Below are 24041 nucleotides of genomic sequence, written 5' to 3' on the forward strand. Positions count from 1 at the left end.
TCAAAAAATTATTTTCTGATTTTATATATTAAGAAATTTCACAAACCTGGGCCTACGTTTAATAGGATTGGAAGGTCAAAATTCTATTGTCAGGGAATCTGGATCATGGAAATTCAATCCACATAAAATATTCCACAAGAACACACTACTGTACATTATTTGATCATAAGAGATATGGCTTGCTTTTCACAAAGCCGTGGAGAACCATATTGTTCCAACAAGTTTTTGGTGTAGATGATGGATCTGGCTATTTTTGTAATTGATTATCTCTTTTAAGTTGGTTCATAGATGGTTTTATTTTTGTTATATTATAAACTGACTTCCAGCCTTTAGAAGGAGTTAGTATGGAAGTCACTGGAGGGAAGGAGGGATAGATAGATGGACAGATTGATTGGTTGGCTACAGTCTGCCCAAAGTTACATAATAATATATGTAGTATTGCTGAATTGCAAAGCTATGTCTGAGCCTACATTTCGTATTAAACAAATGTGTAGTTTGCTTTTTTGTGACTTAGCATATTAACATCAAAACATAGCCAATTGTGGTTTACTCAATAAACAACAGTTAAAACAAATCCTGGCTTAGTATTAAGTATGAATCCAATGAGTACACTGGAAGCAAATTGTGCTAAGAAAATCAAATCTGAACTTCCAATGTAGAAGCAAAGTGGTTTGTTCTTCATACAACAATCTTGTAATTTTTAACCTCATGAAAAACCCAGTTCTGATGTTTTTATACTTGTCATATTGTTATATAATTACTATATTATCATTGTTGAGTAAATGGTAATAAAGATGTTAAAATGAAATGCTTTGATGAAAATGAACTAAGTGCTTTGACCAAAGAACCACACAATTCATTAACTCACACTGTATTAATCCATGGCTTGCTTAACTATTAGCTGAGCTTAGACAACATGCTAAGGTACATCTAGCAAACAATCATATGGCTAAATGTAGAATTTGAATCCCACAGCTATGTATGCCCATAAAATTGTTAATTATGTGTTTTCTAAGCAAAATTCCCATCTCTCCATCCTTGTTGCAAATCCCAGTTGATATCAAAAGGAATTTCAGAAATCATTTTCAGTAAGTGAAGGGGGCAGCTGCTCAGAGAATACTAGTATTTCAGCATCACAGTATAGTTATCAATAATGGTATATGTAATTTTATTCCACTGTGAGTCACCCTGAGTGTTTTTCAGAACTAAAGCACAGGAATGAAGACATATATTAAGTAAACAGCATATGCAAAACAAAATGAATAAAAGTATCAAAAAGCTTTTGTGGTTCTTCTTCTTCATCATCATCATCATCATCATCATCATCATCATGCTTCTGAAGGAATTGAATCAATTCTTGATTGCTTACGCTGTAATCAATCTGTTTGTCTTTAAATGCCAGAGGAATTTGAAGTGCTTTGGTTACATATTAGAAAAAAAATGGAGTCAAAAATTCTACTAAGCATAGAGTAAAGGTGCCAAAATACTGAGATCCTCAGCCTGGGAAAGACTCAGGTGATACTGACACAAACACACTAAATGAATATTGGCATATCAAACTCACACTTTAAAGCCCCACTTTAAACCTCTAAATGAAATAAATGTAAGGTAAGTATACAGATTAAAGGTAGCCATTAATAAAAACCCACGTGCAGGAGGGTTTATTAAAATGACACTCCCACTACCTGAGTTTTCTTTCTCAGAATGGCACACAAACCTGGGCTAATTGACAGTCGTATGGTACTCCAAAATTTCCATCATGCCTTTTCAACTGGGAATTAAATGGAGACTTCTGCATGCAAAGCATGAATCCTATTTAAGACTAGTTGACCTGTGAAGGCTTTTTTCAGCTATTTAAGTTTCAATTCCCATAATCCATCAACTGTCCAAAACAGCTGGAGGACATCCCAGAGAGAAAAACTCTCTCTAGCAAGAAAGGGGAGTATGTTGGTGTGTCCAATTATATACAGCCATTGACAAGATTCACAACGTGCTCCGACAAAATATGATTTAAGATATTATTTGCCAAATTTGGGGAAATTTGGGTTGTTTGTAAAGCAAGGTTGATAGTTTAGGGTCTTGGGCAAACCTGCCAGTTCTGATTTAATCAATAAATTGTGGTTAAATAAACCATGGTTTAGCATGAGCACTGCTAGCATGCCATTCTGTATGCCCACTCATCTATCTTCAATCCCTCTGAAACCACAAATAATACTCAAATAGTGTCCTTTAGGAGTACATAGGCGCAGCACCTACTCGATCTTGGTTGATCTCAATAAACTAAGTTGGACCTGGTTAGTTCCTTGAATATGGATTATCCAAAATGATCATCCAACATCCTGGGTATGTAGGCAGTCATTGGGAATCATACAATTTGGCAGTCATCAGGAATCAAGCTTGACTTGATGAAGGCTATTTTTATAGCCTAGATCATTTCAAATTAGCTCCAATCCAAAGGAAAAGATTTTTATTTTGTTTTTTAAATTAAACTGCCCAATATCCAAAGTTTGTTGGGCAGTTTACAACAAACACACACACAAAAAGAAATAATCCAGTTTGAATTTAAACATATCCAATAAAATCAAATAAAATGCAAAATAAAGATACCATACAAAGTAGGCAGCAGGGCGGTGGTCAAAATCTAAGGCAATAGAAATTGATTAGAACAGGATGAAAAAACTTGGGAAAACAGCAAGGTCCTCCTCTGGCACCAGAATGATGCTAACATAGGCGCCAGGTGAGCCTCTCTGAGGAGAGCCTTCCATTAATAGGGCGCCACCAGAGAAAAGGCTCTCTCGCTTGCAGAGACCTGACCTCACCTCACCACAGGCCTCAAAGCCAAGCCGAAGAAAAGCCGCCAGACCTGCGGGAGAGCCGGAGGGGAAAGGCTAGGCTCGCCCCACCCCACCCCACCCCACCCCACCCCACCCCACAAACGGTCTCCTAGCATCCCTCCTCAGCTTTCCTCCCAAGGAGTGTTACCAACCCTGGGCTGTAAACATCCAGACGACCCCTAGATGGCTGCAAAGAGGCACATCATTACTTCTACCTGGACTCCCCCAGCTCCTACCAGGCAGCCCTCCTGCGCGAGGCCTCCACGCGGCCCCGCCCAAAAGCCCCCTCCCCAAGGGAGTGAGGGAAGGCGCGCGCGCGTCCCCTCTCCCTCGCGCCCCTATGGGGCTCGCCCGGCCTTCCGGGGCTCGAAAGCCGTTTTTTGTGAGTCTGGTCGCTTAGCAACCTGGTGCGCGGCCGAGACGGGGCGGCGGCGGCGGCAGCAGCAGCAGCAGGCGGCGGCGCTTCGGAGTGCGGAGGGGATCGAGTTGTTTCTGGTCCCTGAAGGGAGAGACGGACGCCTTCGGGATAATATTAGCCCCAGAAGCGCCTGAGGTGGCGGCAAGTGCTTGGGGGCGGGGTGGAGGGGACGCGAAGAAAGCGGAAGAAGTTCAAGGGGTACCTGTTATAGCAGTTTTTCAAACTTGGCCATTTTGAGATGTGTGGTGGACTTCAACTCCCAGAATTCCCCCTGGGGAATTTTGGGAGTTGGAATCTACACATCTTAAAGTGGCCAAGTTCGAAAAACACTATTATAGGGTGCCATTATCGTTATAGGTTAGGACAGCGTCTCCAACATGGTGCCCCCAGGGGTCCATTGAAGGCTCTCCTCATCCTCAGGGGGTGGGGAGTTTGATGCTCTCATATCTAGGGCAGTCAGGATTTGTGGCAACAGGATGGATGTTGGAGTTTCAACCCCCAGCGTTTGGGATGTGCCAGATACCACCCAAACCTGATTTCCTACCCAACTTCCAAGTGCTGTAAATAAATAAAGAGGAAGCAAAATAAAGCCAGGCAGGCCTACAGGTTCACCACCCAATAGAAATATACAAAAAAAGAAAAAGATGGAGAAGAAAGCCATAGCGCCTTTCTGTGCTACTGGATGGAAGCTAGATTGGTCTTCCTTTTGCCACGGTAGTAACAAAGGAATGAAGACCATCCATGGTCATTCCTTGGACTCCAGACTGGTAGCAGAAGCCATTGTGATGCCCTTCAACTCTCTGTCCAGGACAATTGCAATATATCCCCTCTTTCCTCCAAAGAACTCCCTTGTTAATCTCACCACAGCCCTGTAAGGTACTTCGCTAAGAAGTAATGTCACCCAGTGAAATTCCTGATTCTAGGTCACAACCTAATCTTATTTTCACACTAAACTACCAAAATTGCATTTTCTTCTGATTCTGTATAATGTATTTTAAAGTTGAATCACTATGCTCAAAATGCCATATGATATTTTAATACAATTACAGTAGTATAATACTAAATGTGCCAGATTGCAGGATAGGAAAACATCCAATGTAGGAAAAATACTTCATCTTAAAAGGTCATAACTTTGGTGGAGGTTGTTGCTATATGTGAATAATATTTTACAGTAAGAGGAAAATGTCCTGCCCCAGTGGCCTTATAAATGCTTATCTTTGCCATGTAAGTGACGATAGAATAAGATGATAATAAAAGAAAGGATATTTCCTTTGCACTGTATGTGTTTAAGCTTTGCTTCAATGGGCAGTGGAGGCAAAGAAGATGGACAAGTAGAGATACTAATTTTAAACTGATAGTATTTTGTTCTTAGGTGAGCCCCACTTCTGGCACTAGTACTTGTTAAAAAAATCATTGCAAAGAGAAATAACCTGCAGAGAAATACAGACAGGTATGCACTCTGAAACACGGTTAGGGGAAAATGTGGCCCTACAGATGTTACCGAATTGCACTCCTAGGAGCCTCAATGAAGTGGCCAGTGCTGAGAAATAGCTTTTGCAGGTGATCAACATCTGGATGGTAATGTGTTCTTCATCTCGGCTTTCAAAGCTATGTGACATATGATTTTAGCAAGAGTCTTTCTGCTTCTATATAAGATGTGATTCCTAGAGGAAGAAAAAAAAGAGAAATACAAATTCCTTCTTGGATGTTTTATTACTGATTCTTAATAAAAATTTGTCTGAATTCTTATCATACCTTTTCCCGCTTTTCTAGCTGAAAAGCACTAAGATTTAGATTGCAATAAAAAGTAAGCAGCAAATTTGTTGAGATAAATACATTTTTAAAAGATAACAGAAGTAACAAGATATTGATACTTATGGCATATGGCTACTCAGTCTTTGCTTTAGTACCTCTAATAAAGGAAAGCCTATCTCCTTATGCCATTTTTATCAAATCATTAGCAAGTGTAAACTCAGAATCTCTCATTTAAACCTCCTGGTTTTGCTTCTGTACACACATTTGATCCATATGTATATGATATCCCATTATTTTAAAAACTGCTTAAATTACATTTCTTTGTTAAACTTATACCCAGCTCCTTCTGCTTCTCCCCATAAGGTGTCAAATCCAAGCCCCTCACCAGCACCGCCATCTTCTTCCCAAAATATTCCAGTTCTTAAATGGCGGCGTTCAGAACACGTAGAACATTTTAGAAGAAAGTTTAATTTTAAGGTTTCATCTAGGACATCACTGTTTTTTAAGAGTCTTATAAATCAAGAATTTTGAAGCTATGGAGCAGTATACTCTATGTTGCTAAGTACAGTAGCCAGCATGACCAATAGTAATGAAGCTGCCTGGAAGTTACAGGAAGGCCACAGGCACTAAACCCTTGATTTCTGTGAAATTAGCTCTTGCTAATATTCTACCTGAGCCCTTTGGGACTGATATCTGTATCAGTAGAAATATGAAAGCCTGTTCTATGGCAGACATCTCTAATATTGGACCTCTCTCACAAGAATATTTACATTCAGGTAATGGGGTAGTAAGAATGTATGTCAAAGTAAAAGATGAACACCAACCATATATTTTAATTGCCATGCTGTTTAGTTAATGTTTTTATTTGTTTTTTTTTGTTTGCTTGTTTTTAGGAATGTAATAATTGGTAGTGTATGCTGTCAATAGCAGGACCTCATTGTATATTGAAGATAGGGAAATTATCATTGCCTCCTGTTCCATGATGCAAAAGAAATGTTTCAAGGTGCACAGATCATATTGTAAAACATATGCTAAGAAAGAGCTTTGAAAATAAAAGCTTTATAAATAGGCCGATTTAATGCATATAAAATATTATCTACTGCTATAATTGTTTTAATGTGCAGTTGCTTTGGAAAGCAGAAGTAGCCTTGGGTTTTATTTTTAATTACACTGAAACAAAATATGTTTAGGCATGTCAAACTTTTATAGTTCATAATGAGTTTATTGCACACAATAATTATGGGTTCAGTAATTAAAAGTTTAAAATTGCTGCTATTTTATTTAATATAAATGATAAATCAAAGATTTCTTTTTGCCTTTATATAAGTTAAAGTTGGAATGTGTCAAATATCAATCTTATGTTTCATATTGTGGTAATTGTATATTAGTAAGACTTCAAACATGGGAGCTGTATGGGTATAAAGGCTCTGTCAGGTTAAAAAAAAATCATTGGCTAAAGGCTGAATTTCTTTTGTTGTTTAATGTGCTGTATATATCGTTCATATACTGTATAGCAGTAATTTATAATAATAATTATGAAACTTTATTTTAGGGGAGTTCCTACAAACAAGAGTCTGTAGCACTTACTGCTGTGGCATTACAAGATCACATTTTACATGATCTTCAACTGCAAAACCTTTCATTAGCAGATCCTTTAAAGTCAAAGACATGGAGTAAAAAACATAAGTACAGACCTGTAAACAAAGGGACAATCAGAGCAGTCACAGATACTGGATTAAAAAAACGAAACAAACAAACGAACAACCAAAACAACCCAAAAGATGAAGATCCAGAAAAAGAATATGTTCTTGATCCAAGTCCTCAGCCTCTGACTTTAGGTAAAACTTTTATTTTCCAGTCTGTGCATGTTTGCTTTTTATAAACATTTAATGCCTCTGGTAATATGGAAGGATTTGGCGGCATACAAATTTAATAAATAAGTAAATGCTATTCAGATTATAATAAAGAGATCCTTTTTTCCATATTGCACAATAGCAGAAGAATACAAGAATTGCTGCTCGTTCTTACAGTCAGCTTTCTCTACTTGCATTTCAGCTTCTGTTTGCAGCAGTATGAGACAGACATTTCTTGGAAAGTTATAAGCAGGGGTGAGAAGACAGCAATTATTTCTTGTTTCCCTAAGCATTTTGAATTCAGCGTTTTTCTGTTTCTGAGCATCACATAAAAACAAAAGACTAGTTCATCTCAACGCAGTATAAATTATTTAGGATAAGAACATGTATGAACTGAGGGAAGACTCAAGCAAATTTTAATTCATTGCAGCAATTAGAAAAATATCATTAGTGTTATGGCCATTGCTGCTGACCATGTTGTTGATCTTCACATTCTTTCTTCTTTGCTTACAAGAAATGATATCTGAGAGAGGAGTGCATCCATGAACATAAAATGTATTGTATCAAGTAACCCCTGAAAATATCCAAATCTAATGAATCTATCTTAAATAAAAGGCAGTGCCATCAGGTTAAGGAGAATTGCTTAGAAAATGAACCTTTCCTCTGCCCCCATATCTCTTGGATATGTATGTTAAAGTGAGTGCCTCTGTGATAAATAGCAAAAGACCTTACTGTAGTGCCAGGACAAATGTTTTGCCACTAGGAAGGAAAGTCTTTGTACAGCAAGAAGTGAATGTACCACCCAGTGAAACTACATTAGCACCATCTAGAGTTGCCTTCTACTATAATTGGGATAAATACTTGGGCAGCTGTTGCTTTCACAACAAAATAAATAAATTACTAGGTTGGGCATAGTTTGCTTTAAAAAAAACCTTCACCTTTAACTACCCTTTGCTCAAAAATTTACAAGGTGTGTTTTTGTAATGATTTGGGGGGCAGATCCATGAATAATGCCTGTAGCTAAACACCCAACTTCAAATCGAGAAACAAGAGATGTACTGTATTATAATAAAGGAGGTGGATGCAGAAGTTTCCTGCCTGGGGAAACAGGAGGCGCAGCGGCAACACATTATACTGTCATGAGATAATAACGTTACATGGTCTGACTAATAACTAGGAAGAACTGCCGAGCTGCCGCTTTTACACTTTCTGACTTGGTTTATAAACGTCTTCATCCTTTTAAAGCACTAGTAGAAATGTATTGGAGAGCTAGTGTGATGTAATGGTTGACGGCACAGGATAGAAACTAGGAGACCATGAATTACAGTCCTGCCTTAGGCACAAAGCCAGCTGGGTAACCTTGAGCCAGCTACACTCTCTCAGCCCTGGGAAGAAGACAATGGCAAATCACTTACGAAAAACATTACCAAGAAAAACGCAGGGACTTCTTCATCTAGATACCAGGAGTCAACACTGACTTGAAGGCGCGCGCACACACACACACACACACACACACAAAAGGAATGAATTGAGTTATCCAACACTTTCTCCCTCCTCTTTCCCCTCCCATCCATTCTTGTTTTTAAAAGTAGTATGTTTCTGTTTCAAGACTGTGCAGTTTAAAAGCCCAGCCCTGCAGTCATATAAACATTTAGAAAGAGAGAGAGGATACATTTCTGTGTATGTGTGCTAATGCACATTGGTATGTTGATTTGATACTCTCCCCATATATCAGCGAGAAACTGAAAGGTTTGATACGCACGGAAGAGAACTGGCTGGAGCTGCTGGGAGTTGTAGGCCAACAACATTCAAACATTCACAGATTTCCCAGCTTTGCCCTGTCGGAATGCAGTCACTGCAGAACATCTAAGAAATATTAAAATCTGCTCAGTCTTAAGAGAGATTTAAGAACATGTTTAAATAATGCTGTGTTTAACTGTAAATTGTAGGATCAGTTTACTTGCTGGATGAGTGATTTCTTCACTAAGCCTGAATCACATCTATAAAAGTAGATAAACTCTTGCTTTCAGGGAAGATTACAATGACCAAATTGGTATTTGTTTTAATAAATACTACATTATGAAGTGGTCTCCAGGCTGAAGCAGGCAAATAAAAATCTAGGTAAAGAAATAGGGTTCGAAGTCTACAGAATAAGACATTCTGGTGGTCTGTTTAGTTTTAGTTGGGTCTTTTTGTTTGTTTGTTTTGGGTTTTGCTCATTATCACCCAGCCCTGCAAACATTCCTTCAGACAGAAACCCCAGTGTGGAATCCAGAAGTATTGGTTGCCTGAGAAAAATTTGGTATACCTGTCAAATTCCTGTGTCATATGGCACATCTGCCTACTTGAAGAAGGGTTGTTCTTGCTGTTAGTTGCCATCGAGGCTTAAGCAAATTTAGTTGCAATTCTATACAGCGTATTGTACCTCCATACTTGGAGGTACCCATTTTACAGTATGAAATGTCTTTCTAAGCAGATATGCAGGGCATTTCACTGTTGACGTATCCCTTAAAAATAGGAGATTGTGTTAATACACGTGCATGTACCCGTATGCATATTTCTGTGCATTTGTACACATTCCAGCAATGGCTAGTTTTTTTCTCTCCTGACAATTATTTACAAGACCAAAATGTGCATTTCTGTTGCCCCTAAGAATTCTCTCATTAGGTTTCACTCTTTCCTTAATAAACTATCCCCAAAAATGTGAGCTTTAATTAATGGAATTATTGTTATTCAGTTACTTTCACTGAACTTATTACATTCAAATTTACAGTTAAATATGAGCTAGTAGGTATTAATTCAAGTTTATCCCCAAAGAACATTGGTAGCTATAAGAAGAGAACGCTTATGTTTCCATATAAATACTAAATATGCACTGCAACACAGAAGATCCTGTAAGGAAATAAATTACCGTCTGTTTCATTTATTGGACTTTATCTGCAGCTCAGAAACTTGGATTGGTGGAGCTTCCTGCCATGCCGTTAACTCTGGAGGAATGGGAACATGTGAAGCAACGATCCATAAAACAAGGAGATTCTGTTCAGCCTTGTGCTATATGCAAAGAAGAATTTGCACTTCAGCCACAGGTATTTTATCAGCCTCCCTTAATAGTATGACAGACATCTGGTAGAACTGGGAAATGCTTTGGCCTCAACGTGGAAGAGATGCTTTGGAATACATAAGACACCAATGTAGCACTGTCTGCAGGACGTTAAAGCAGCTGCTGCTGTTTCCAGTTAGTTTCCAGTTCCCTCACAACAGCCACGAAATTCCCAATTGAATCCAAAGCATTGCACAGTCCTGGTATCTGGTGAAACACATTAAAAAAAAACTTCAATTGGAAAAAACTAAACGAATTCGCTTGTGTTTAGGCATAATAAATATGGGTTTGTGGGGGGGGGGCGTAGTTTGTTGTGTGAGTTGCTAACCTTGTGACTGTTCACATTGGACTGTTCCCTGACACAACCCCTCTCTTCTCCAAAAAGCAAATAATTGGCACCATTCTTTCCACTTTCTTAAGATTACTTTGTATAGCTGTCAGAAGCAGCTCAGAGACAGGGACATCAAATGGTAAGGTAGCTCCATCTACGCTAGGAAGGGCGTTGTTACATGTGGTATTCAGGGACTCATGATTCCTCTTATACCCGTGGCTTTAGGGTGCCCGGTTGTGCCTTTTCCCCAAGCGTTTTAAGAAAAAAATCATCCATTGTTTAAGTCTGAAATACAATAAATATGCAGATAATGTGATTAACCACTAAAACGTTCTCTTTGCAATGAAAGCTGCTATTTATTTGTTGTGCATTTAGTAATTATTGTAAGGGTAGAGGGGATTTTTGGATGAATTGAAGTCTCAAAGTGATCTTATTATTTCTGAACAGGTGTTGCTCTCTTGTTCTCATGTGTTTCACAGGGTAAGTAAGCCATATCTCTTTATCAATTAAAAGGTAAATATATATCCAGTCAGTCTTTTAACTCGCATATTATGTAACTAGTAATAATGTAAATTTTTAAGTAGAAGAATAAATCTGTTGTTTGTTTTCAATCGTGATAATTCAAAATGTAATTTTAGAATACCGCTTTGCGACAGTATATTTTATCTTATGATTGCATATGGACTGGGCCTGCACAACTCATAAAGGGGAAAGAACCGCATTGATAAATTAGAAATAATCATGGGCCACAAAGTATACCTGGTGTGTCAATCAGCTCTTGGCCTGGAAGGGTTGGAGGTGCTTGGCAGTGCTTCTATTGTGGGGGGCAGCACATCCTTTCAGGTGCAGGCCTGCATATGGGAGGACAGACATGTAGAAACAATCACCTATGGTAAATACGCATTCAAAAGGCTCAGTTACAGTGATGGCCACTAAGCCTGTGTACCCAGATTTAACACTGAAATCTGTAATTTTATAATGAATCAGAATAAGCCACTTAAAAAGATAACAGTGGCCCCATTCACACCACACATTTAATGGTATCAAGGGGACATTAGCTGCTACAGCCAGTCAGCGCTAGGGTCAGAGAGGTTAAGCTGACATAGGCATCTATCGTACTGTATAAAGTTGCTTGGATCTGGTCTGAGTTGGACTCCGGCTGGACAGGTCTTATAGAAGTGACTGAGTCACAGTCTTGCCTGGTTATCTGGAAAGAGCTGCATGTCTTACTAGTGAGGAAGTGGAGAGGGTCCTTGGCTTAGTGAGCTCTGTCACCTTTGCTCTGGATCCAAGTGCCCTCTGGTTGGTCAAGTACTCCTGGGAGGTGGCATATGGTTGGGTCCAAGAGGTGATAAATGCCTCTTTGTAGGAGGGGGTGCCTTGAAAGACACTCTGGTCCATCCCCTCCTCAAGAGACCATCCTTGGATCCAGCAGTGTTGGATAACCTTTGTCCAGTCTCTAACCTTCCATTTTCAGGGAAGGTTCTTGAAAAAATGGTAAGCAGTCAGTTTCAAAGGGCTCTGGAGGATGTGGATTATCTGGACCTTTTCCAATCAGGGTTCAGGCCAGGTTATAGTACCAAGATGGCATTGGTTGTGCTCATGTATGACCTCTGGAGGTCCTAGGATGCAGGTGGTACGTCCATCTTCACCCTCCTGGATCTTTCAGCAGCTTTTGGTACCATCAATCATGATATCCTTCTGGACCAGTTTACGGGATTGGTAGTGGGGACACTGTTTTGCAATGGTTCTCCTTCCTCCAGGTCTGGTTCCAGTCAGTGTTGGTGTGGAAGGGGAGTTTTAGCCCTAGGCCCCTTCTGTGTGAGATGCCTCAAGGCTCCTCTCTCTCTTTCTCTCTGTGTCTATTCCTATTTAACATCTACACGAAACTGCTGGATGAGGACATCCATCGGCTCAGAGTAAAATATCAGTATGCTGATGATACCGTTATACATCTCCACCCCTGGCTGGACAAGTAATGCTGTCAAGGTGCTTATCAAGTGCCTGGAGGCTGTGAGGGACTGGATGGGGAAGAACAGGCTGCAATTCAATCCTAACAAGACAGAGTGGTTTGGGATGTGGGGTTCCTTGGATCTAGAATCTTTAACTCTCAACAGGGTAGCATTTCCCCAGGCTGAGTTGGAGCACACAGCTAGGAGGAGCTTTTGCTCAAATCTGTCTTATGCCCATTCCTGGACCAGGACGCCCTGCACACTCATTCATGCCTTGGTCACTTCCCAACTGGATTTCTACAATGTGCTCTACATGGGGCTGTCCTTGAAAAACACTTGGAAACTTCAGCTGCTTCAGAATGCAGTGGTGTGCACAGTTTGGATGCACTGAGGTTGACCAAGTTACATTGCTTTTAGGTGAAATTCAAGGTGCTGGTTACCCCTTTAAAGCCCTGCACGACACATGGCCAGATTACTTGCGGGACCCCCTATCTCCAAGGGTCTCTGCCCATCCCACCAGATCCGACAGGGCAGGTGTGCTCCATGGACCCCCCTATTAAAGAATATCATCTGGAGTGACCAAGGAGTTGTGAGGCACCTGCCCTATGGAACATCCTCCCCCATGAGATCTGGAGGGCCCCAGCCCTTCTGACCTTCTGAAAGGCTGGGAACACCTGGCTCTTCTGTTAGATAAACCCCATGTAGGTGTGGTTTATATGGGTGAGGTTGTTATAAAATGCCTTGGTTATTGTATTACGATTATTTTAATTCTGAAGGTCTTTTTTGTTTGATTTTTAGATGTTTTATTATATTGCTTTTGTTGATGGTTGTTAGCTGTCCACAGGTCATATTGTAAGATGGGTGGCCATATAAATTTTCTAAAATAAATAAATAATCATATCCTCGGCCGCAGAGTTGTTTAGTGCTAAATTAACTTCTCCTGTGTATCTATGTGTATGAAGGTAAACAAGGGTGTTAAACCTGTTGTCTGCCTTTTAGCACAGAGATGAAGCCTCAGAACAGACTTGCTACAACATGACTTCTTTACAGAGTTCATCCCTCCCTCCCTCCCTCCCTATCATCTATCATCTATCTATCTGAAAGGAGGTGCAGGCTAGACATTAGGAAGAGCTTCCTGACACACTGTCAGCCAGTGGAACAGGCTGCCACATGGAAAGGTTGAATTCTCCTTCACTAGAGTTCTTCAGATAGAGGCTGGATGGTCATCCCTCAGAGATACTTTAGGACTGTGCGCCGAGCATGGGATTGGACTAGGTGTCCTCTTAGATGCCTTCCACGATTCTGTCGTCCTTCCTGCATCTACAAACTGTGGACCCATAACTCTGCACATATATCCATAAACCTTGGGAGAGACTAATTTCAAGCAGGTTTATAGTTAGAACTAATATTATTTTTCCAGGCATGCCTGAAGGCTTTTGAAAGATTTGCAGCTAAAAAGAGCTGTCCAATGTGTAGAAAGATCCAGTATCAAACACGAGTAATTCATGATGGAGCCCGCCTTTTTAAAATAAAGTGTGCTACAAGGTAAGAATGACTGGCAAATGACAAAACCCTTTCCCCAAGAAGCATCTGTTGAAATGTTTGCATGCATACAAAATAACTGCATAGTGATGGAGCAGTGTAAGAGAATGCTACTCTTTAAAGACGCTGTAAAAAAAAAAGAAAGATCATCACATCTAATAATTTTAATGTCATAATATAGTGCTTTCATGCAAATGTTCAGTTTGAACTGGAGACTGGAGATTAAGATAATTTTTTGTGCTCATAATGTGTAGTATTTTGTTAGATATACTCCAAACTGTGTGGTCCATACCACTGTTTTTATAGGGGTGGGGTGAATGAGGGAGGAAATAAGTTTTCCAGGACTGAAAAGTATTAAATTGCTGGAAATTATGATTCTTCCCCCTGTATTGACAAGTGGTATGTGGTTTACGTAGTTTTGCTCTTAACAGTGCTTAACTGCCTGGTCCTATGATGTCACAAAATAAGCAACATCACCATGTCAATTCTGCATACTTTTTGAATGTATCCTTTTAAAAGAACAAAAGAGGATGTTTAAAACTCACTGCCTTCCCTTCCTTGCAGCTTGGAGGCACTCATGTGGCTGTTTTAGCCATTTTTCCCAGTGAGGCGAAGACGTGCAAGGCAGTCTCCTGCCAAGTCAACACTCCTGTTATTGTATGAGCCTTTGCCTCTCTTTTCTAAACTCCATATTACATGATTGCTCAATACAACTCCAAGTCTAGCTTTAAACAGAAAATAAATCGGATTCAATCCTGAACCCATTTTCCAATTAGTGACCCCACAAAAGAAATGGAACACTTTATTTTTGAAGGTGATTTGGGCTAGTGCGAGTAACACGTTAGTAGGATCTCAGATATCTAGGAAAGGTTGAACTGTAGATATTCTTAATTAGTGTAAAGAATTATTGAAGGGAAATAAAATAAAACACGTGTAGCCTCAGTATAGGACTACCTCTTGTAGTTACAGGAGAACCTGCTATGTTTCCAATGTATTCAGGCTACAGGTGGCCAAATTATATGGCACCAACCAGTGTTTCGCTGCCAAGGTTGAGAAACACTGGCACCAACTGTGCAGAGCAAATTTACTGAAAACCTACTCTCTGAGGTAAATTTTGCTGAAAGAGATTAAGCATTTTCCTTCATTCTTCTTTGTCCCAAACTGGAAGCAGCCACAAAAACAATCTTCTCATTTGAAACCTTTTATATTTTATTTTCAGTATCCAAATTTGTAAAAGACCCTCTTTTTATGCTGCAGAATTCAAGCTTGCTGGAGGGGACATATTGTTAGAAAATGGTACAAAGATCTGAGAAAAACAGTGCCTCCCAAAGATGCGAGATTAAGAAAAAAATTCTTTGAAGACAAGGTAGGCAATTCTCACATTTCAAAATATATTACGGTGCTACAAATCAAAACAAATTCAGTGCTCATCAAATCTGCATCCAGAACAAAACAGCCTGGTTTTGTTCTCATATGGATCCAACCATCTGAAGCAGGCATGCTTTGGTTTGGGTGAGGACTAACCGAAAATGGTTGTTCCATGCATGTCACAGTTGTGTGCATCTCCAGAAGAAAGGCTAGTCCCCCCCACCCCACCCCCCATGCTTAGGCTAAAGCAACAGAATCTAGTTAAACTTTCAGAGCCTAAGAAAGCATATAATTCATCTTCTTCTATATACTGTATGCATATGGTTTCATATGTACATTAGGGCCAGTGAGGTAGAACAGTTAAAGTGTTGCACTACAACCAGGGAGATCCAGGTTCAAGTCCATCTTTGGCAGTGGAAACTTTATTTATTTATTTAATTTTATTTAATTTTCATCCCGCCTTTATTGTTTTTATAAATAACTCAAGGCGGCGAAACTTACTGGATGACTTGGGGCCAGTCACACACACCCAGCCCAATCTCCTGTACAGGGCCATTGTAAATGAACAAAAACACAATGGAAGCTTTCTTGAGGCTTCCGTTAGATTTCACCCAAGATTAAGAAATGCAAAACCTGTATATGGGAAGAGAACCTGAAATGAGTAAGAGTGCTAGAAAGGGAGAATTTGGGAAGGAAGCATGAAGCTGAAAGTGTGCCCTCTTCCCAGCTTGGCAGATGCATAAGGTTTATTATTACCTGTCTTCCTTGTCTGCAGAAAAACCACATTCTCAGTCTATCCTATTTATATGAGACCATCTCTGCTAATAATGCGACTCCCTTCCATTTTTGAATCGATTTCTTCATTTGTCCTCAGAATTGTCAAGCCTAAATCTAGCTGGATGAGATACTGCTGTTTGCACACTGGTAGACCCCAGTATCTGATTTAGCCTTATTTGTTTATTTGTCTTCTTGGTAGACCATTACAGTCTCAGAAGTTTGCAAGATAAAATACACAAGAAACAATACACAATTAGTGCACCCAATTAAAACATATACAAGCCAATTAATAAGCATAGAATACTCCAAAGCTCATCTATAACCCAACCAAGATTGTATCATGGCCCAGACATCCTCTGGAAAGGTTCTGTTTTGGTCTCTTTCCAGAAGGCAGTCATAGTAGAAGCCGCGTGGATATCTATTGGGAGGCTATTCCAGAAGACTGGAACTGCTACTTAAAAAACAGCACTGCCAAGCCTCAGTCCCCATCACCTTCCTAAAGTGGGAAATCACTAGCAGCTTCTTCTAAGTAAATCAAATTATTTCTAGTTGTTACAGTTAATACCACTTTCTAAAAGCATGTGAGCTGCAAACCAGTCTATTTCCTTGGGAGCAAGACCCATTGATTTAATTGTGATTTAGGTTGGAGTAAACATGCATGGGTCCACCTTGTTTATAGATTGTAAGAAGACCCCCAAGGTTTCTGAAATACAAGTTTATTTTCTCAAAGGGCAACACAAAGTTCTGAAGGTTGCTAAATTAAAAGAAGTATTCATTGATAACAACATACAAACCAAGGGTCAAGTTTTGGCAATGATAAATTCCAAAGTTTGATCCTGTGAGAGATCATTGTTGAATCTACTTTATTACTAAATAGCTTTATTACATAAATCAATTAGCAGCCTTGCTAATTTAGATCAAAGGAAGGAAAAGTTACTCCAAGCAATCTATGCTAATTTTTAACACTAATGTACACAGAGAATGAAATGCTGCTTAGATTTCTGTGTGTTAGATAGTGACCCTCTTTGATTGTTAGCTATAAACAGTGCTTGTATATGACATCTAATTGAGCTAAAAAAAAATTTATTGCTATAGTTAAATCTTTTCAAATGCGTTCCATTATCTTCAGTCCAGCTAAAAAGGCAGCTATTGTTCCTGAAACAAGGTATATTATTTATAAAATGGTACTGCTCACTCCTTCCTCACCACGTGACTTCTTCCCAAAGTTTTTAATTTAAATCTCACCAAACAACATAATGGTCTGGGAGTTTGTTTAGCCATTTGGCTTCCTTTATCACATAGAGATGGCAAACATTCTGTTGCTAACTTGATGTGGCTCCAGGCAGCAAGCTAAGAGGATATTAAACTAGTAAAAGCTTATCAACTGATTCATTGATACGCTGTAAATTCCAGGCTTTTCATTTTACTTTTAAGTCAACACATTAGTAAGCAATTTGCTGACACAAAGATGGATTGCTTTAAAACAGCCCCCCTTGGCAGACAAAGTTCATTTTGATGCTTTTGTGTGCATCTTTATTTAATCATGTTCTTGGGCGGCACCTAAAACCTGTAACTGATGGTGCTTTACATACAGCTAAAAATATTTAGAATGCCTCTACTGTCATATTGTTCATGTTGAAAAGCACAGAGGTGACAAAAGAAAGTACCAAATTTGGATAGAGAGCAGTTTTAAGAATAACCATTTTCTTGGAAAGTAAAATTTCTTTTTAAAAATTGCAAAAGTGCTCTTTACATTGTTAAATATTTTTTCTTTTGGAAAAAAAATGGTTTGAACATATGTTGCCTCTCCTTCCCACTGGTGTGGGGAAGATAATGCAGGTAGTAAACTATGTGTATTAAGTGTCTAAGTGTGCAAGTTTTAAAACAAAAACATTTTGTATTTATTCATAATTATACTACACACACGCATACTGAGAATTTAAGCAAAAAGCAATCAAAAAAGCCATCTGACTACTTTGCAGTCAAAGGAGAAGAAATTAAGGACAACTCCCCTAACTTTGCTTTCTGCAAATGTCCCCATCTCTTCATCTCACCTGAAAAGTAAAAGGGGGAGGAGAATGTTACAAAGCCAGTTCTACAACTTTAAAGATGTTGCCGCAAGATATAGTATCAGTAGATCAATATAACATCAGTATATTGGAACACACATATTTCAGTAGTGCACAGAAATGAAAAATGACAATAAAAGTCATGAAAGAAATCTGGAGCGTTACCCTGATGGAGAAGTAGCTTTAGGAGAAGAGGGTAAGCTGTGTAGCCTGTGCCATCCAAATGAGTCAGATATTACAACACCAAGTAGTTCCAATCGAAGAGGATATCTGTAGCTCAGGGTTGAACTGTGGAGTCCTTGGTGCTCTCTGAACTTGGTTGTTGGCTTGCAGACATTTCATTACCCAACTAGGTAACTTCATCAATGTGTGCTGATGTTACCTAGTTGGGTAATGAAACATCTGCAAGCAAACAACCAAGCTCAGAGAGCACCAAGGACCCCACTATACCAAATAGAAAAACTAATGTAGGTGTTTCCAGGTGTGCAGTTGGGAATGAATGAATGAATGAAGGTAAAGTGTGTTTGTGCATTTGTTCCCTGATGAAGGAAGGGCCATAGGTCAATTGTAGAGATATACTTTGCATGCTGGATTCCATCTTTAGCGTCCCTAGTAAAAATGCTTGGGAAATCAAGAAATAGTAGATTGAAAGAATAAACGGGACTGCAGCAAATGAACCAACATTCAATGTAAAATCCATTTTTCATATTTTTCTTTAAAAAGTTATACGTGGGGGAAGTTGGACTAGTGAATGCATCTGTGAGAATGCTTGTTCTCAGTAACCAGTTAAATCTGAAAACAAATCCATCTTCATCCTTTCCTTCATATTGAGATACAGCCAATCCATATATAAATAATATAAAACCTGATTAACGTCCATACATATGGCAATTCTGTGTATCTTAAGCTAAACTTGTGGATCTAATCATAGTACTTTTAGTTTACTCACATGGAAATAAATTCAGCAATTCTAGCAAGTCATACTTATCTTAAAGAGATAATGTAATTAACATAGCTATATTAGTTTTGTGAAGTCAGATTTAAAGACTCCTCATTTATTAATGAAACTCTCTTTAAAGTCGTGCTGAAGTCTTGCAGTTTCAACTTTATGCCTTTTTAAGTTGTTGAATCTCTAGATTTAAAATACGTAGTATGCTACACATTCTTCTCTTGGGGAAAAATGCTCATGGTTAAGGGGCTGAGCTAGAAACCAGGAGTCTGTGAGTTCTAGTCTGCCTTAGACATGAAAGCCGGCTGGGTGACCTGGGGCCAGTCCCTCTCTCTCAGCCCAACTCACCCTACAGGGTTGTTCTTGTGGGGAAAAGAGGAGGAGGAAGGAGTACTTGGTATGTTCGCCGCCTTGACTTATTTATAAAAATAATAAAGGCGGGATAATAAATAAATAAATAAATTTGTGGTATCTGCATAGAACACATAATCTATACCATTTAAGTGAAATGATTGATCTTAAACTAGATAATTAGAAATGACCTTCCTTTTGAGAAATTTGGAAATAATTTTGAATAATTTGATGGATCCAAAGAAATGCAGCTGACATTCTTTTCATGCTGTGGGATTTCCCTGCCCACTTCCACGTACTCCTGAGAACTCAGCCCCGTGGAACAAAGAGCAGGAATCAACCAGTTGAATAGATGGGCACAGTGTATGACTACTAATATTTTTCTGCTCATGCAAGGTATTTAGGGAATCCAACACAAGTTACTCCTTTTAATTCCAATTCAGTACTTCTGTGCTAATCTAGCAAATTGTAAGCAGAAACAAGAAGTAAGTATCAGGAGACTCATGAAAACCACAAAACTTCCAAATATTGAAAAATGCTTAGAATTAAACTCCTAATAAGCGCATTTCAAAACAGCCCCACAAGAACTCTGCCTTCATGGTACCTAGCCTGCAAGGGGAACGTGACAAGAGCAGGGAGAAGAACGTGGAATGGAATGACCAGAAAGGAAAGAGAGAGGATCCCATACTGTAGATACACAAAATGAAGAAAGGCCCATCATATGTTATTGAATTAGATTTAATTCTTAGAGTGGACCCACTGAAATCAGTAGGTGTTTAGTGAGCCCCATTAACTTCAGCAATTTTATTCTTACTATGACTGAATCTGAAGCTATCGTTTGTTTAGATCAGTGTTTCTCAACCTTAGCCGTTTTAAGTTGTGTGGACTTCAACTCCCAGAATACCCCAGAATTGGTCCACACATCTTAAAACGGCTAAGGTTGAGAAACACTGGTTCAGATGCTTACAATATTCTTGCTGATGAACTTTTAAAAATATCCCAGTAGACGTGAGATCTGCTATAGAATCAGTAGGACATTTGAAATAACGACGTAGTTGGAATAGCGTGTCCACTCTCTAAATTCAAAATGTAGAAGGGGGAACCCCGAACAGGCCAAAGAAATAGTGAGCAGGCACAGTGGGCCTGAAGGTTTTGCGGGGAGGAATAGAAGGAAGAAACCAGTACTGAAGCAGCCAGCATCAAGCAGCAAAATGTGTCCTTCACTACCCGGGGGGTGGGGGGTGATATTTAGAGGGGGAAAAAAACAAGAATTGTATACTGTTGTAGAGCTCCACTTCTGAACCTCTTAACACAATCTAATTTTATTGATACTTAATTTAGACCTTTGAAAGGGGTTATTTATTTCATTGTACTATTATTCTCTTAAGTTTGATGCAGGAGTGAAAGCAACTGCTATGTTTTCCAGAGTCTTGCTTTACAATCGCTTAACAGCAGACCATTCTAGTAACTATCAAGAACAGAGAGGATTCTTAGTGGATTGTGTTTGGCTTGAGCCAGAAAAAAAATCTTTTAACTTCCTACAGAAGAGATATTCTTGGACTGATGATCCGTGGGCCCTCTGGCTCTCCACTTTTAACTCACTAACAGCAAAAATGTATGTCTCATCTTCCAGCTTACAGAGATCTGCCAGCGGTTATTGAATTCCTATGATACTTGCATTGATGAATTCTTCTTTGAGATCGATTCTACTGTAGCTGCAAGTCAAGAAGTATTTCAGCGATTAGAAAAAAGGTTGGGCCCAGAGATACATGAAGTTGAGTGGGAAAAGATTCAGATTCAGGTTGGTTTGAGTCAGAAATGCCTTTGTTTCATTTACTTTGAGGCAGTTGTATGTATTATAATTGATGAGAGACTTTCCTCTTACTCCCATTTGTATCCTTCTCCTTACTGTTACAGGTAATCCTCACTTACCAACACAGTTGGGACTGGCAAGCCCATTGCGAAGCAGCAGTTGTTAAGTAAAATGTTACATGACCACACTGACTTACATCAGTTCCAGCTGCGGTCATTAAGTGAAATCACCTGCAGTCATTAAGCACAACATCAGGTGACCACGACTTGCAGCTTCCTGCCAGCTTCCCCATTGACTTTGCTTGTCGGAAGCTGGCTGTGAAGGTCGCAAATGGTGATCATGTGACCGCAGGACACTGCAACTGCCACAAATGTGCACCAGTTGCAAAGCACCCAATTCATGATCGTGTGACTGTGGGGATGCTGTGATGGCCTCAACTTTGAGGACTGGTCGTAAGTCTCCTTTTTCAGTGCCGTCATAACTTCAAATGTTTGCTGAACAAGCAGTCTGTAAGCAAGGACTACTTGTACCTGTTAGGTACATGGTATGGTCTCACTTTGCTCTTACACCAAACGCGTGGTCTGAGGGCCAACAAATGTTCACTAAAGTAAGTTTGTGCCTGAATGTGGATTGCGACCAGTGCTCTTTTTCTGATCTAAGTCTCCAGTTCCTTCCACTAAACCACACTTGTATATAATGTTGTGTGTTTTGCTTGCACAACAAAGACAGCTGTTGATTCTTGCGAATTATCCCAAACAAATTTATCATTAGCAGCACAGACATAATTTTACCTTACTTGCTGTTATCTTTACTCTTCAGCATTAGCATTTTAATGACCAAGATTAGTCAAAACTGTTTCTGCATTTAAAAATTTTTTTGTTCTTGAATAAATGAAGCATTTCAACTACTATAACCAGAAACAATCATCTCAGAGTATAAAGGACATAATATACTCATAGAAGTCAGCTTTGGTGGTCACACATTGTATTTTCTGAGCTTACCAACATTTTTTGTTTCAGGCATTCCGACAAGATATTGTTGATTGTCCCATTTGCATTATGCCACTCATCCAGCCTGCTCAACTCCAAGATGGATTTTCCCAAGATGGCTACCAGTCAGGTCCCCGTCAGACAGTGCTGCTCTCCTGTTCTCACGTGTTCCATAGTATCTGTCTTCAAGCATTTGAAGAGTTTTCTTTAGGAGAAAGACCTGTATGTCCTTTATGCCGTTCCTGTTATCAAAAGAAAATACTCAACTAACAATTTTAACATAAATCACGAATATATGTGTAAGAAACCTTGGTAGAAATAATTTATCTAAAAATGCTTCAATTTGCATTTCAGCAAGAGGTGCTGCACAAATTAATTTTTTCTGATGAGCGCATTTATGCGTAAACCTAGGGAGTGCTGTCACTAATCTAGAGATATTCAAGCCATTAAGATCGAAGGTAGGATTCCGGTTCTCTTCTGTGCCGCTTCAATTGAATGAGGTAGTCCTGCAGATGCCAGTGTTAACAGTGGATTGAAATAAAGGGAGAAAAGCTCCAGGTCCCTGGGGAAACATGAATCAATTGCAGCAAACCAGTTCTTCATATAACATTCTGTAAGCTGAATGTCTCATATTCCCTCTTCAGTCTGTCAGGCTTCTCTTGACCAAAAAGAGGACTTTGTATATACCTATTAGCCAAAGACAGCAGAAAGAACAATTGATGCTTTGGCTACTCCTGAATTCTCACTAGGCCTCCCTTTGCAAAGTACAATGCTTTGCAACGGCTTGGGATTCTAGTAAGTTTTCTGATGGGAAATCGTTATTTATTGGCGACTAATGTTCCTCATAAGGGTATTTGTAGCTATGCATGTAGAATGTGTCCCTGCAAGCCACAGATGAGATTTTTCTGTAAAGTTCTTGACTGTAATACCGCCCTCTCCACTCACTGTACATTTTAATACACTGTTTGAGGAAGTAGGAAGAGTGTGTTCCTGTTTGTTCTATGCAACAACTAAAGAACGTAACTGATAGCATTCAAAATAACTGATTTTGGAAATGAAAGATAGAACTCTTCTGGACAAGGACAGGAACTTTTTTTCTGCAAGTTCTGTGTAGACCCGTATATGGGAGAGCAATGAGATCACATTTCAAGAGATGGGGGTAGGATTAATTAACTGAAGAAACCACTGGGGACAACTTACCTGGGGTGGAGATGCTTTGCCTGGAGCTCAGAAGCTTTTTTGACAATACTTGCAAGATTCTATAATCCTGACACTTGTTCAGGCTAAGGCAAGAATTGCATTAGTACAGCTCGAGAGACTCTCCTCACAAAATGTCTCAATAACAAAGAGCACCTTCTGTTCCCACATGGGTTTTGTTCAGTCCATTTATGCCTGGGATAGGCAATGTGTTTTCTTTGATCAGGGGCTTGAGGATAATCTGTTAGAAGCTGCATGCCAGTGGTGAATGAAGCTGAAGCAAACTAAATGGGATCGCCTATTTTTCCCTTAAGAACCCTTTTCTCTCTTTGCCATCTCCTTTTCCGCACACTCTTTATATCTCCTCCCCACATTCTTCCTTGTCAGCAAAGGGAGATAGATTACTGTTTCCTGAGGCCCAAGTTGATTATTGGAAAATGTATTTATTAAACTTGTTAAATTAGGCCAAGGGATGCATGTGGCCTTAGGACTGCAAATTACTACCTACGTTAGATAGAAGAGTTTTAGAAATGATAAGATTTTAGGGACACTGTTAAGCTACCCAGAGACTTCACTTATGGATGTATACTTCACAACACTGGTACATCCACATTTCTTTGAAGACCACTATCAGATACTGTAGATCAGCAAAGAAAAATATTGTTTCAATATAAGTAGAATACTTGTGAACTGGAATATGGAAGCAGTGTGCTTTGTTAAGTATGCAAATGTGATGCATACTC

The 24041-nt window shown here is 39.3% G+C and overlaps 1 protein-coding gene across 1 annotated transcript; it reads left to right on the forward strand.

Moving 5' to 3' along the window:
* The first annotated feature begins 3017 nt into the window (after positions 1–3017).
* On the forward strand, positions 3018–23161 carry RNF32 (ring finger protein 32). Its single transcript, XM_063301898.1, has 9 exons — positions 3018–3303; positions 5919–6010; positions 6560–6845; positions 9804–9946; positions 10739–10771; positions 13664–13788; positions 15043–15151; positions 20933–21100; positions 22132–23161. The coding sequence occupies exons 1-9, from the start codon at positions 3018–3020 to the stop codon at positions 22369–22371; spliced, it is 1482 nt and encodes a 493-aa protein (XP_063157968.1). The 3' UTR covers positions 22372–23161.
* Positions 23162–24041: the final 880 nt, after the last annotated feature.

The sequence above is a fragment of the Candoia aspera genome, chromosome 4, assembly GCF_035149785.1.
Source record: "Candoia aspera isolate rCanAsp1 chromosome 4, rCanAsp1.hap2, whole genome shotgun sequence".
NCBI classification, from domain to species: domain Eukaryota; kingdom Metazoa; phylum Chordata; class Lepidosauria; order Squamata; family Boidae; genus Candoia; species Candoia aspera.

What these genes read in the sequence shown, in the direction of transcription:
- RNF32 (XM_063301898.1), top strand. Translation starts at nt 3,018, where the DNA reads ATGGCTGCAAAGAGGCACATCATTACTTCTACCTGGACTCCCCCAGCT. An exon ending in GCAGGCGGCGGCGCTTCGGA is followed by an intron (nt 3,304 to 5,918) that starts GTGCGGAGGGGA and finishes AATAATTGGTAG; the next exon opens with TGTATGCTGTCAATAGCAGG. An exon ending in AAAATAAAGTGTGCTACAAG is followed by an intron (nt 13,789 to 15,042) that starts GTAAGAATGACT and finishes TTTATGCTGCAG; the next exon opens with AATTCAAGCTTGCTGGAGGG.